A 13,712-nucleotide genomic window follows, 5' to 3' on the forward strand; every position below is an offset into this window, starting at 1 on the left:
AGATTGACTGCGGTAACTTGTAATGCATTTGCTTTTGTGGGGCTCTATATATACTTAGTGCTATGCTTAATTATTATTAAATTTAGGAGAAAGCACTCGACCTATAAGGGCTGAAAAGGTAATCAGGCTTGATCACTGAGGGAAAGGGTAGCTTCATTTCCTTGGATCACAAGCCTTTCAAGAGCATTCCCCCTCCTGCTGTGCTGTATGACTATTAGGGTTTAGCACTTAAATTTATTATAATAATAATTTAAAATCATCAAGGTACCTACCTTCCTTGAAGATACTGTATATTTATATTGGAAATGATCAGAGATTATTGCTGTTTTATCATTACCTATTTTAACTACAAATTTGCTGTACACAACTACTACTATATTAAATTCTTAAGTATCACTAACATGCAGTGTAAGTTAAGATTACACACTAGACAAAGAATGATGAGCATTACTGCAGTGACAAGGCAGTGCTGAACCTGTAGTCATATAGCCACTGAATGTACATACAGTGACAATTATACTGAGAGTGTCATTTTGCAATTAAAATTCAAATTATGATATAGTGAAAAATAAATAATTCATTATATAAGCATATATGTACCGTAGTATAAACGTACGTAATGGTTACAGTACTATAAGCAGTGTAAATACTATGTATATGGATTTGTTATAGCTTTGATTCTATGCAACTTTAAATGTTTTTTTAACTATGGTATTAGGAAATAATAATTTTTAATGCATTTCACTATATTAATAATAATTGACTGTAATAGTTACTTCTGATTTATCATAGTTATACAGTACAGTGCATACATATACACAAATGTATATGTATTTTTATTTATGTAAACAGTACAATAGTGTGTATAGAGGAACATTCATTTGAAGTATCATAAGGAACACAAGAATAAGACTTCTCTGTAATCTAGTGTCTGGTGCACTGTTGTAACATAATTGCCCTGTACAGAGGTACTTTAACATGCTCAAACATTATGTCTCCAACTTGTATTAAATTCACTGAAAAGTAAATTATTAATAACTTATGGGTAATATTCAATGCAAAATAACCACAGAAAAAAATAGTAATATTTGAAGCACCTTTGTGATTTCTCACATTATCAAGGAACAGTCACTCTTCCTCGATAAATGAGAAATGAAAATGCTCGGAATGTTACTATTTTTCATCATGGTTATTTTGCGTATCAGTATATCAACTGTATCCTGTGATCTTATTGCATAATATTAAATGTGTACAGGTAGTAGTTAATAGTACACTTCATAATGTGTAACACTATATATACAGTATGCATACATATGTATATATACAGTTGATGTACCATATAAAGAGTACTTCAATCTATGTTTTAATAACACTTAGTTGTATGATCTAAAGGTTAATAATTGAATTAATAATAATAATATATTATGAAAATCATTTCAGTTGTATACAAAATACCCTTAAACTTTTTATAAGAGCTAAGCATCTCAGCAGAACATATAAATAAAGAGTTTATTATTTTCTTATATTGTCATGGCAGTTTGTCTTCAAGGTGTTCCAATCTTGATATTTGTAGCAATGCTTCCATTGTGAACCTGAAGGACTCACTTATCATAGGCTTCTGCAATTTTAGTTCAGTACTGTTCATTCTTAAATATTCACATTGAATGTGGATTTAGAATTTATTGTATGCCTTTTAAAGTTCTGAAATACTTTTGCACCCTAGAAGCATTCTCAAACTTATTTGTGTGTGTGTGTGTGCACGTGTGTGAGTGCTTGCATATTTACTGTACATACAGTACTGTATATATACATATATATTGTTATTTAGATAAAAGCTAATTACTGTTGTGATGTAATTATACCACATGAACTTGTAACATGTAAATTTTTCTAAGTATATAAATAGTGAGCTCAATAAGCAAAATCTTATCTCCTTATAGAAAAAATTTTTAAGAGCCAGCACATTTAAATGACCTACTTGAGGTATTTGTATACAGGTATGAAGATAAAAATTCAAAGAACAATTAAGGAACATAAAACATTAATCAAGTGCTCTTTAAATTCAGATTTTTATAGAAATTATTGACTGAGTCTTATAGCTTTTAAAATAGTGGAATCTCCCAGTAAAATCTGTACAGTATGTTGCTTGCAACTTCAGCAAGGTTCAGGAAAAAAATGCAATACCTCCCTTGGCCCAGAGCTGACTGGACAGTGGCAAATATGGTATCAGGTTTGTACCTCTATTCTTGTTTGTGTATTTAGCATAACTAATTTTTATTGTCAAAGTTTCATGTTTTCTTTAATTAAGTTAATTTCAGATTTCTGGATAAAGAACTCTGCAGTCACACTAGTATTACCTGCGGTACGTTGTCAAGGTTATATTCATTTACTTATCTCTGAGGACCATAATACTGTACTCTAGGAGATCTAGTAATTATATTTGCATTAAATCTTCTCAGTATTCAGTCAATTTAATGTTTTTGATTCATTATGAAGTTACAAGAAGAATTAAGTATGACTGAAGTATATTATACTCGAGTGCATGCCCAAAAGTCTTTTCTGATAATTTAGTTTTTTGATCATGGATCTTATCTCTAAAACAATGTGAAACATCATTCTAAATGTTAACTGTGATTGCCCTAGGCAGTTATGTTATGTACTATAAGATTTTTCATTTTTGTAAACAGTGACAGTTTTTGTAGCAATTTTTTTAAGTGGTGGATTAGTTTTTGGTTAATTTCTCAAAACAGATTTGCTATAAAATTCATAGGCAGGCAATCATCTTTGAGTAATACATACTGCACAATGTATAAATATTAAGCAGCTTTGTCATTAGGTACCATGCAATACTCTATAAGCTTTATTTGTAAATGATTTTGCCTTACAAACAGTATTGTTTTGATTAAGAGAAACTCCTTTCTGCATTAAAACAGATTTCAGATAGTCACATGGCACAAGATGTGTAAGTCAGACTCATCTATAAAGATGCACATTTTTGGTACAAATTGTACAAAATAATAAACAATCACACACCAAAGATAAATGTATTTCATGAAATAAGTAATGTGAAATTTTTTTTATTGATGGCTGCTAGGCTCAAAGACAGAGAAGACAATGCTAAATCCTTCAACACTAGAGAGGGCATCCCCCAATGTCAGTGTTAAGAAAAAAAAAAAAAGGATTTATCTCACAGCAAGCACTCATCCGAGCAATCACTTACATGCAAGACAGCCTAACTAGACAAGAAGGTATCAGGACAGACTATATAGCAATCATATGGCTGGTGTACCAAGCAGTTTTTTTTTTTATTCCAAACAGGAATCCCAGAAAAGCAGGAGTGCCATAAATCCTGAAGCCAGCTGTAGGTTCTCAGAGCACCCAGGAAAATAAAATACCATCTGTAGATGTGTCCATGGTAGAGAGAGGTGATATTGGTGCTGGCATTACTTGAAGGATTGACAAGTGGAAGTCCTGCATATCCTGAGTTCCAGGTGGCATTGCCTACAATACATGGGTACCCACACATGATAGACATGAAGGAGACACAACCGAATGCATAACACAAAAGGGACCTTACTTTGAACACAGAGTGAATATATTACTGTGGATGATGTCTGACATAACCCAGGTGGATTTCCCAGAACCCCCACCATGTAGTATGTAGAAAGAAATTATTATAATATTATGTAATGTCACCATGGTTGTTTAATATATTTATAGATGGGGTTGTAAAAGAAGTAAATGCTAGGGTGTTTGGGAGAGGTGTGGGATTAAATTATGGGGAATCAAATACAAAATGGAAAGTGATGCAGTTACTTTTTGCTGATGATACTGTGCTTATGGGAGATTCTAAAGAAAAATTGGAAAGGTTAGTGGACGAATTTGGGAGTGTGTGTAAAGGTAGAAAGTTGAAAGTGAACATAGAAAAGAGTAAGGTGATGAGGGTATCAAATGATTTAGATAAAGAAAAATTGGATATCAAATTCGGGAGGAGGAGTATGGAAGAAGTGAATGCTTTCAGATATTTGGGAGTTGACATGTCAGCGGATGGATTTATGAAGGATGAGGTTAATCATGGAATTGATGAAGGAAAAAAGGTGAGTGGTGCGTTGAGGTGTATGTGGAGACAAAAAATGTTATCTATGGACGCAAATAAGGGAATGTATGAAAGTATAGTAGTACCAACACACTTATATGGGTGTGAAGCTTGGGTTGTAAATGCTGCAGCGAGGAGGTGGTTGGAGGCAGTGAAGATGTCCTGTCTAGGGCAATGTGTGGTGGAGGCAGTGGAGATGTCCTGTCTAAGGGCAATGTGTGGTGTCAATATTATGCAGAAAATTCAGAGTGTGGAAATTAGGAGAAGGTATGGAGCTAATAAAAGTGTTAGTCAGAGGGCTGAAGAGGGGTTGTTGAGGTTTGGTCATTTAGAGAGAATGGATCAAAGTAGAATGACATGGAGAGCGTATAAATCTGTAGGGGAGAGAAGGCGGGGTAGGGGTCATCCTCGAAAAGGTTGAAGGGAGGGGGTAAAGGAGGTTTTGTGGGCAAGGGGCTTGGACTTCCAGCAAGCATGTTAGATGAGAGTGAATGGAGACAAATGGTATTTGGGACCTGAAGAGCTGTTGGAGTGTGAGGAGGGTAATATTTAGTGAAGGGATTCAGGGAAACCGGTTATTTTATATAGCCGGACTTGAGTCCTGGAAATGGTAAGTACAATGCCTGCACTTTAAAGGAGGGGTTTGGGATATTGGCAGTTTGGAGGGATGTGTTGTGTATCTTTATACGTATATGCTTCTAAACTGTTGTATTCTTAGCACCTCTGCAAAAACAGTGAATATGTGTGAGTGAGGTGAACGTGTTGAATGATGAAAGTATTTTCTTTTTGGGGATTTTCTTTCTCGTTGGGTCACCCTACCTCGGTTTGAGATGGCCAACTTGTTTAAAAAAAAAAAAGTATTACAACAAATATGAAAAATATCACAGTGAAAAATTAACAATAAAACACTGGGATGATTTTGTATGTTTACGCACACATCTTCAGAGGAAATGTTTTATGTAAGTACTGCAACAGTAACCTTCTTAGTGAAAAGCACGCAGGAGAACCCCACTTACATGGCGGGTTAGGTTCCAGGCTACTGCGGCAAAGTGAAGTGCCATAAAGCAGGGCCCTCCTGTACATTCCAAAGAAAAATGACAGTAAAGGAAATTTATATGTACTCTACTTCTCTCATTGTCCCATAAAGTTTCCATTTTATGGACTTGACAGCCTTGCTAAATGAAATTCTCCTAAGAAAACAGTTCATATTTAATTATTATTAATGAATTAAAGATTACAAATGTAACACTAAAGAAGGTTTGTACATCATTCTTTTAGTGCATTGCTGCTTGATATAAAAATCCTCTTCTTGCTTTGCCTCACCATGCATTGCACAAGGGATCCTGATGAAATTTTCCAACTGTGAAATCCACCATTACACTCATGGTGCTGACATATATAATTTACCTAAACTTGATTAACTGAAATTAGAAAAAATGTATTTACACACAGCACTTTACTAATTAGATGGATTGAAGCTCAGTAACATTGTGGTCACACGTACCTGTACTGTACAGGTTTACTTTTTCACATTTTATAATTTTAAGCTTTATTCACAGGAACTGACTAATCCCATCTTTTTGGGAATGCATGAATTAGCCACACGTTCTATATACCACTACAGATACTCCCCTACTTACGAACAGGTTTGGTTTCGAGTGGTCATTCACAAGTCCAACATATGTACTTGTACAGGATTGTACAGTAGTGTACATATGAACATCGAGTAACCTAAAAGTGTACATAGTTTAAACATATACTTACATGAACACAGAAAAAATGCAAAAATACATTATGTCAACTTTTGTTTCCATTGTGATGGCCTGGCACTTCTTAGCACTATGACCTGCATCACCACTGCTTAACACTGGACATATTGGGGTATAATAATCACAAATAACACTGAATTTGTGGAGACAGCACAAGCACACATAAGAACAATGCCGCTAGAGTAACCTACTATGTATTGTTTACATCTCGGCACTTCTCGCAAATTGTTCATATCATTGAAAGTTCACAACACAAATGTTTATATGTATGGGAGTCTCTGTAGTGTAGTTAGAAAAGCTTAATGTGGATTAGTGATTCATAATAGTTTATAATATTTTCTATTTGTCATTCATTTACCAGGACAGAGCTCGTTTACTTTTGGCACGATATAGCCAGCGGTGGGTGAAAGCTGTAGCTCGGGGATCTTTGTCTATTGTCCTTGGACCTAATGAAGCCACCAGTCCTCCTCCATTACCTCCACGCCATTGTTCCACTAGACAATGTTTATGTCAATATATTGAAGATCATCTCCACTACAAACCTCAAGGTTTGTGCAAGCTGCTCTGCAACTTCTGTATCCTTCCTGATGTAAATTAACATCTGGGCACTGATGAATTCCTAACTGGGCTTTCCTGGAACTAAATATATTAACTTAGTAAAACCTCGTTAATCAAAATATTTTGAGGTATTTTAAGTTAATATTAACACTTAAACTGTCCAAACGTAGATCTACATTCACGTGCATATCACTCCGAACATAGATCTATGTTTTTTCCATAAGAAAGCATGTAAAATCGAACATAGATCTACGTTTGGAGCGCTATGCACGTGAACGTAGATCTACATTTGGACAGTTTAAGGGTTAATTCAGATGGAGATAAAATTATCGAGGCTTCTCTTTATCTGGGATGCTGGTGCTTTACCCTCATGACTTTTCATGTTCCCACACTTCCCTGTCTAATCTCAACTTGTCAGTTGAAAAATAATAATTTCTGTGGATTTTCGTAATTCCAAAGTTGCAATCAACTCAGCCCAGTACTTGACTAAATGAGAAACAGATACCTCAACCCTCATTTTTATATTGTACATTAATATTATGTATTTTTATACATATTTCATAAATCCATAGAATAAAAATCCTGTCCAACATTTTCCAGCTGTCCTATTGATTTTGTGTACATATGGTAATCATAATCCAGTACAATGTAAAGTTAATCACTGACAAATTGCTGTTCAATATTCAGTAATACTTTCTGTGGAGCCTATTGGCCCCTTTTGCATTTTTGTATATAGAGTAATTGGCTTTTTAATTAACTTGAATCATGTGCCTTGCAACTGTTCAAATGAACTTGAATATTATATAACATTTAATATTAAGTAAATGTACTCTACTGCAAATTTTGAAACAAAATTTAAATTTTCTAAGAAATTATGTTTTTCTTTTCCTAATCATTCTTCTTTCTTAATAAACTGTGTTTATCATCAAAATGAAATGTATACTGTGTATGCAGCTGATTGCTTTAAACTACAAGTTCAACAGCTTTAACATACAGTCCAAGAAGTGCATGAGAATTCTGCTTATGTCTAATTCATCACTGTAGACTTAAGGTGATGGGGGTTCTAGTATGAAGGTTCCATTGTTATTTAGTGTAATTTAACTTGTAAGGATGTGTTGATTGGGGCAACAAGCTGACAAATAAATATAAAGATGTGATGCAGAGGAAGCCTCTATTTTTGATGTTTTGCTCATGATTAAATTTGATCAGTTTTACAGAAAAACTCAAGCTACTCCTTAAATACATGTTCTGGCAAGTAGCTTGATAAACTTCAGTCCTGAGTGAAATGTTATGTTAAATAAAGGCTTTCTCTGCCTTGCATGTCTTTTTGCCCACAAGAAGATGATACATGGTCATGATCATATTCTGTTTTAAAATCTTAAAAGAAACATAAAAATCTAACTGAAATGCAAAAATATAGTACTGTACCACAGTGTTAAAACTGGCTTAAAGTTGTTAAGCAATATGCTAGTGTTTGTATATGAAGCACAGCACATCCAGTAACATATACAAAAAGATTACATTGAAATCATAAACAGTAAGATTCTATACTATGCTGTTCATAGTGTTGGGACAAATACTTGAGGTTACTGACAGATTTGGGGAAAGTGAGAGCTGTAAGTTGAAAACATTTTAACACATTGATAAAATTATTCTGAATTATAACATGATAAATTTGATTAATCTCATGAATTATGTATTAGTGGTGGAATACATGTAAATACAGTGACATATTTATTGTGAAGCATTTACAACATTCACCTGTATTTTGATAATACTAGTCTAAACAAAATTTTTTTACCATAATTACTTTGAATCATGTAGATTTTTTCAAGTGCACATTCCACAAATTCTTTTGCTCCAGTCTTTCTTTCTTAAAATCTATAAGACTGCAAGCTGTGCATCAGTTCCTTTCTAGAATAATTGATGTAGCTGATTTTTTTTTTTTTTTTTTTTATTATCACACCGGCCGATTCCCACCAAGGCAGGGTGGCCCGAAAAAGAAAAACTTTCACCATCATTCACTCCATCACTGTCTTGCCAGAAGGGTGCTTTACACTACAGTTTTTAAACTGCAACATTAACACCCCTCCTTCAGAGTGCAGGCACTGTACTTCCCATCTCCAGGACTCAAGTCCGGCCTGCCGGTTTCCCTGAATCCCTTCATAAATGTTACTTTGCTCACACTCCAACAGCACGTCAAGTATTAAAAACCATTTGTCTCCATTCACTCCTATCAAACACGCTCAAGCATGCCTGCTGGAAGTCCAAGCCCCTCGCACACAAAACCTCCTTTACCCCCTCCCTCCAACCCTTCCTAGGCCGACCCCTACCCCGCCTTCCTTCCACTACAGACTGATACACTCTTGAAGTCATTCTGTTTCGCTCCATTCTCTCTACATGTCCGAACCACCTCAACAACCCTTCCTCAGCCCTCTGGACAACAGTTTTGGTAATCCCGCACCTCCTCCTAACTTCCAAACTACGAATTCTCTGCATTATATTCACACCACACATTGCCCTCAGACATGACATCTCCACTGCCTCCAGCCTTCTCCTCGCTGCAACATTCATCACCCACGCTTCACACCCATATAAGAGCGTTGGTAAAACTATACTCTCATACATTCCCCTCTTTGCCTCCAAGGACAAAGTTCTTTGTCTCCACAGACTCCTAAGTGCACCACTCACTCTTTTTCCCTCATCAATTCTATGATTCACCTCATCTTTCATAGACCCATCCGCTGACACGTCCACTCCCAAATATCTGAATACGTTCACCTCCTCCATACTCTCTCCCTCCAATCTGATATTCAATCTTTCATCACCTAATCTTTTTGTTATCCTCATAACCTTACTCTTTCCTGTATTCACCTTTAATTTTCTTCTTTTGCACACCCTACCAAATTCATCCACCAATCTCTGCAACTTCTCTTCAGAATCTCCCAAGAGCACAGTGTCATCAGCAAAGAGCAGCTGTGACAACTCCCACTTTGTGTGTGATTCTTTATCTTTTAACTCCACGCCTCTTGCCAAGACCCTCGCATTTACTTCTCTTACAACCCCATCTATAAATATATTAAACAACCACGGTGACATCACACATCCTTGTCTAAGGCCTACTTTTACTGGGAAAAAATTTCCCTCTTTCCTACATACTCTAACTTGAGCCTCACTATCCTCGTAAAAACTCTTCACTGCTTTCAGTAACCTACCTCCTACACCATACACTTGCAACATCTGCCACATTGCCCCCCTATCCACCCTGTCATACGCCTTTTCCAAATCCATAAATGCCACAAAGACCTCTTTAGCCTTATCTAAATACTGTTCACTTATATGTTTCACTGTAAACACCTGGTCCACACACCCCCTACCTTTCCTAAAGCCTCCTTGTTCATCTGCTATCCTATTCTCCGTCTTACTCTTAATTCTTTCAATTATAACTCTACCATACACTTTACCAGGTACACTCAACAGACTTATCCCCCTATAATTTTTGCACTCTCTTTTATCCCCTTTGCCTTTATACAAAGGAACTATGCATGCTCTCTGCCAATCCCTAGGTACCTTACCCTCTTCCATACATTTATTAAACAATTGCACCAACCACTCCAAAACTATATCCCCACCTGCTTTTAACATTTCTATCTTTATCCCATCAATCCCGGCTGCCTTACCCCCTTTCATTTTACCTACTGCCTCACGAACTTCCCCCACACTCACAACTGGCTCTTCCTCACTCCTACAAGATGTTATTCCTCCTTGCCCTATACACGAAATCACAGCTTCCCTATCTTCATCAACATTTAACAATTCCTCAAAATATTCCTTCCATCTTCCCAATACCTCTAACTCTCCATTTAATAACTCTCCTCTCCTATTTTTAACTGACAAATCCATTTGTTCTCTAGGCTTTCTTAACTTGTTAATCTCACTCCAAAACTTTTTCTTATTTTCAACAAAATTTGTTGATAACATCTCACCCACTCTCTCATTTGCTCTCTTTTTACATTGCTTCACCACTCTCTTAACCTCTCTCTTTTTCTCCATATACTCTTCCCTCCTTGCATCACTTCTACTTTGTAAAAACTTCTCATATGCTAACTTTTTCTCCCTTACTACTCTCTTTACATCATCATTCCACCAATCGCTCCTCTTCCCTCCTGCACCCACTTTCCTGTAACCACAAACTTCTGCTGAACACTCTAACACTACATTTTTAAACCTACCCCATACCTCTTCGACCCCATTGCCTATGCTCTCATTAGCCCATCTATCCTCCAATAGCTGTTTATATCTTACCCTAACTGCCTCCTCTTTTAGTTTATAAACCTTCACCTCTCTCTTCCCTGATGCTTCTATTCTCCTTGTATCCCATCTACCTTTTACTCTCAGTGTAGCTACAACTAGAAAGTGATCTGATATATCTGTGGCCCCTCTATAAACATGTACATCCTGAAGTCTACTCAACAGTCTTTTATCTACCAATACATAATCCAACAAACTACTGTCATTTCGCCCTACATCATATCGTGTATACTTATTTATCCTCTTTTTCTTAAAATATGTATTACCTATAACTAAACCCCTTTCTATACAAAGTTCAATCAAAGGGCTCCCATTATCATTTACACCTGGCACCCCAAACTTACCTACCACACCCTCTCTAAAAGTTTCTCCTACTTTAGCATTCAAGTCCCCTACCACAATTACTCTCTCACTTGGTTCAAAGGCTCCTATACATTCACTTAACATCTCCCAAAATCTCTCTCTCTCCTCTGCATTCCTCTCTTCTCCAGGTGCATACACGCTTATTATGACCCACTTCTCGCATCCAACCTTTACTTTAATCCACATAATTCTTGAATTTACACATTCATATTCTCTTTTCTCCTTCCATAACTGATCATTTAACATTACTGCTACCCCTTCCTTTGCTGATGTAGTATTAAATTTAGATACACAGTACAAAATTTTGCTAAAAAGTTAATTCTTTGATAGCTTGTATATTTTTGCTCTCAGTGTTTAATTCATTGAGCCCGACTTATAGTTCAAAGGTTTTCTCAGCTCACTTTTTTAAAATACCACAGCAGTGGATGTTATTTTCTATTTTTTCACCAGTTTACCTTTTAGTAATGAAATTCTTGAAAAATTCTAGACTGAATGGCCAAGTGTTTTGCACATTCCTTTACAATCCATTGTGCTGTGTAGGCTTGTCCTGTTGATGAAGTGAATGATGGTGAAAGTGTTTCTTTTTTGGGTCGCTCTACCCCAGTGGGAAGCGGCTGGTGTGTGTTAAAAAAAATAATAATTCTTGTCTTCTCAAGTTATTTTTTCATTAATAGTTACCATAGTATATTTTGCATTCCCTCGTATTTCATATCAAGTTCTTCTTTTTCTCTTATGGGTTGTATATACAGTTGAATTATGAGATTTTTGCCTATTGTTTTGGATTTCTATCATAAAATTTTGATAATATTTGTGTTTGAGACTTTATTAATTGTATCTGGCAGTATTGCCACTTCTTTGCTTTCTTTCCTACTCTTTCTCTCTCTCTCCCTCTTCTCTTCTCCACACTGGGTAGCTTTTGCAAAATTTTACACATTTTTTATAATGAGCATAGTTTTCCAGTTTGTCTGTAATTCTTGCTTTTATTTCTTATGTTTTTAGCTCTAGTTTTGTGTACACAGTACTTCATCTATACTTGAATACTACATAAAAAATTTATAAATTTGTTTGACTATTTTCCAGTATTGTTTTAATCTGAATATGTATTATATATGCTCTCAAGTTTACTCCTCTGGGCTCATAAAAGTATAAGTACTGTCATGAGTGCTTGGAAATATTATTTTAGCTGTGGTCACCAAATTTGTAAAACATCACATATTTAGTGTTGCTTTTGTGAACCTGAACACATCACTTGATTTTCTGTGTCACTTATGATTTTACTTTCATGACTTATGAAATTGTAATAACACAATTGCAAGCAAACCACTGTACAGGTAGGGTTTGAACCATGGTGAATGAGTTGTAATATTCCAGGCCAGCATGTTAACCACTGGGCCAGCTGGCTACAGCAAGATTTACAGCTCACTTGCCCTGGGTTTAAACCCCACCTGTACCATGGTTTATGTTACTTTCATAATTTTTACTTTCTTTTGAGTTATTGCAAGTGTTTCATTTTGTTACATTGTTCCACCCAGAGTCCTAAGTGTTTGCTCAATTACCAGAAGAGATTTAACATTATAGTTTCTAAATGTTTTCTTCTGTTAAATATTGATTTAAATTTTATAAATATCCTGCTCTGCTATTATTTTCTTTGAATATATAAGTATCATATTTAAATATATAAGTATCAGCAATATATGAGAGAACTTTATTATTACATATTTTTGTCATAAATTTCTAGTCAATTGGAGAGCCACCAGTAATGTAAGAAAATATTTTTATATTCCTCCCTATCTCTTTCATAACAAAACTCTGTTCATATATAAGACAATAACATAACCAAAATAAGGCATTACATATCATCTACTAGTAGTCTGTGTGCAATGAACTTGACCAAGATAAATTTGAATAATCTTAAAGAGGATAGATATATTATATTTTTTGATGGCAATTGCTTTTGTACACAATACGTACAGGAGGCCCTCCACATTTGTGAGGGTTAGGGGATGAAGAACCTCGTGAATCTTGAAAATTCGTGAATGTTTAGTGCGCAAATGTGACGTAGGGAAATATAATACTACTGTACTGTAGCGTTCGCGAATGTTTTGATGTGCAAAAATATTGTAGGAAAATATAATAATAGCATTTACTTGGCCTAACAATACTGCTTCCTTAACCTATTGAACCACGAACAATTATAAAACACATGAAAACTTGGTAAAATATTGTATACATTTTATGGTTTAATAATAAATAATGAACAAACAAAACACTCACCACTCGTAAGATTAGGCAGATGAACTCTGACGACTTATGATGATGACAATGACGATGATGATGATGGTGGTGATGATAGGCATGCAGTTACTGATGACAGTTGAATGGAGGTGATTATATGGAGTGTAACTGCATGGCATGATGAGTCTAGTGTGTGGATTCTAACTTTTCACTGCCATACGTTTTCCTGTACTTTTTCCCGCATTTGTTTGGTAAATATGATTGGGCGGCTGGGTATTCTCGAATGTTTGTAGCTCGCGAAAGTGGAGGGCTAGCTGTATATCAAAAAGTTTCAACATACAAATAATGAGCCACATGGGGATGGAAATCTTGAGCTCTAG

General features: G+C 35.5%; 1 protein-coding gene across 9 annotated transcripts in view; it reads left to right on the forward strand.

Moving 5' to 3' along the window:
• Window positions 1-13,712, forward strand: part of LOC128695197 (transmembrane protein 268) — a 166,779-nt gene that overhangs the window by 143,656 nt on the left and 9,411 nt on the right. For 8 of the 9 annotated variants that reach the window (XM_070091300.1, XM_053785707.2, XM_053785710.2 and 5 more), the window contains exon 8: window positions 6,227-6,413. In XM_070091300.1, coding sequence (XP_069947401.1) covers window positions 6,227-6,413 — 187 coding nt within the window. The other variant, XM_053785711.2, reaches the window with a different exon arrangement.

This window comes from Cherax quadricarinatus, chromosome 35 (genome assembly GCF_038502225.1).
Source record: "Cherax quadricarinatus isolate ZL_2023a chromosome 35, ASM3850222v1, whole genome shotgun sequence".
In the NCBI taxonomy this organism is placed as follows: Eukaryota; Metazoa; Arthropoda; class Malacostraca; order Decapoda; family Parastacidae; genus Cherax; species Cherax quadricarinatus.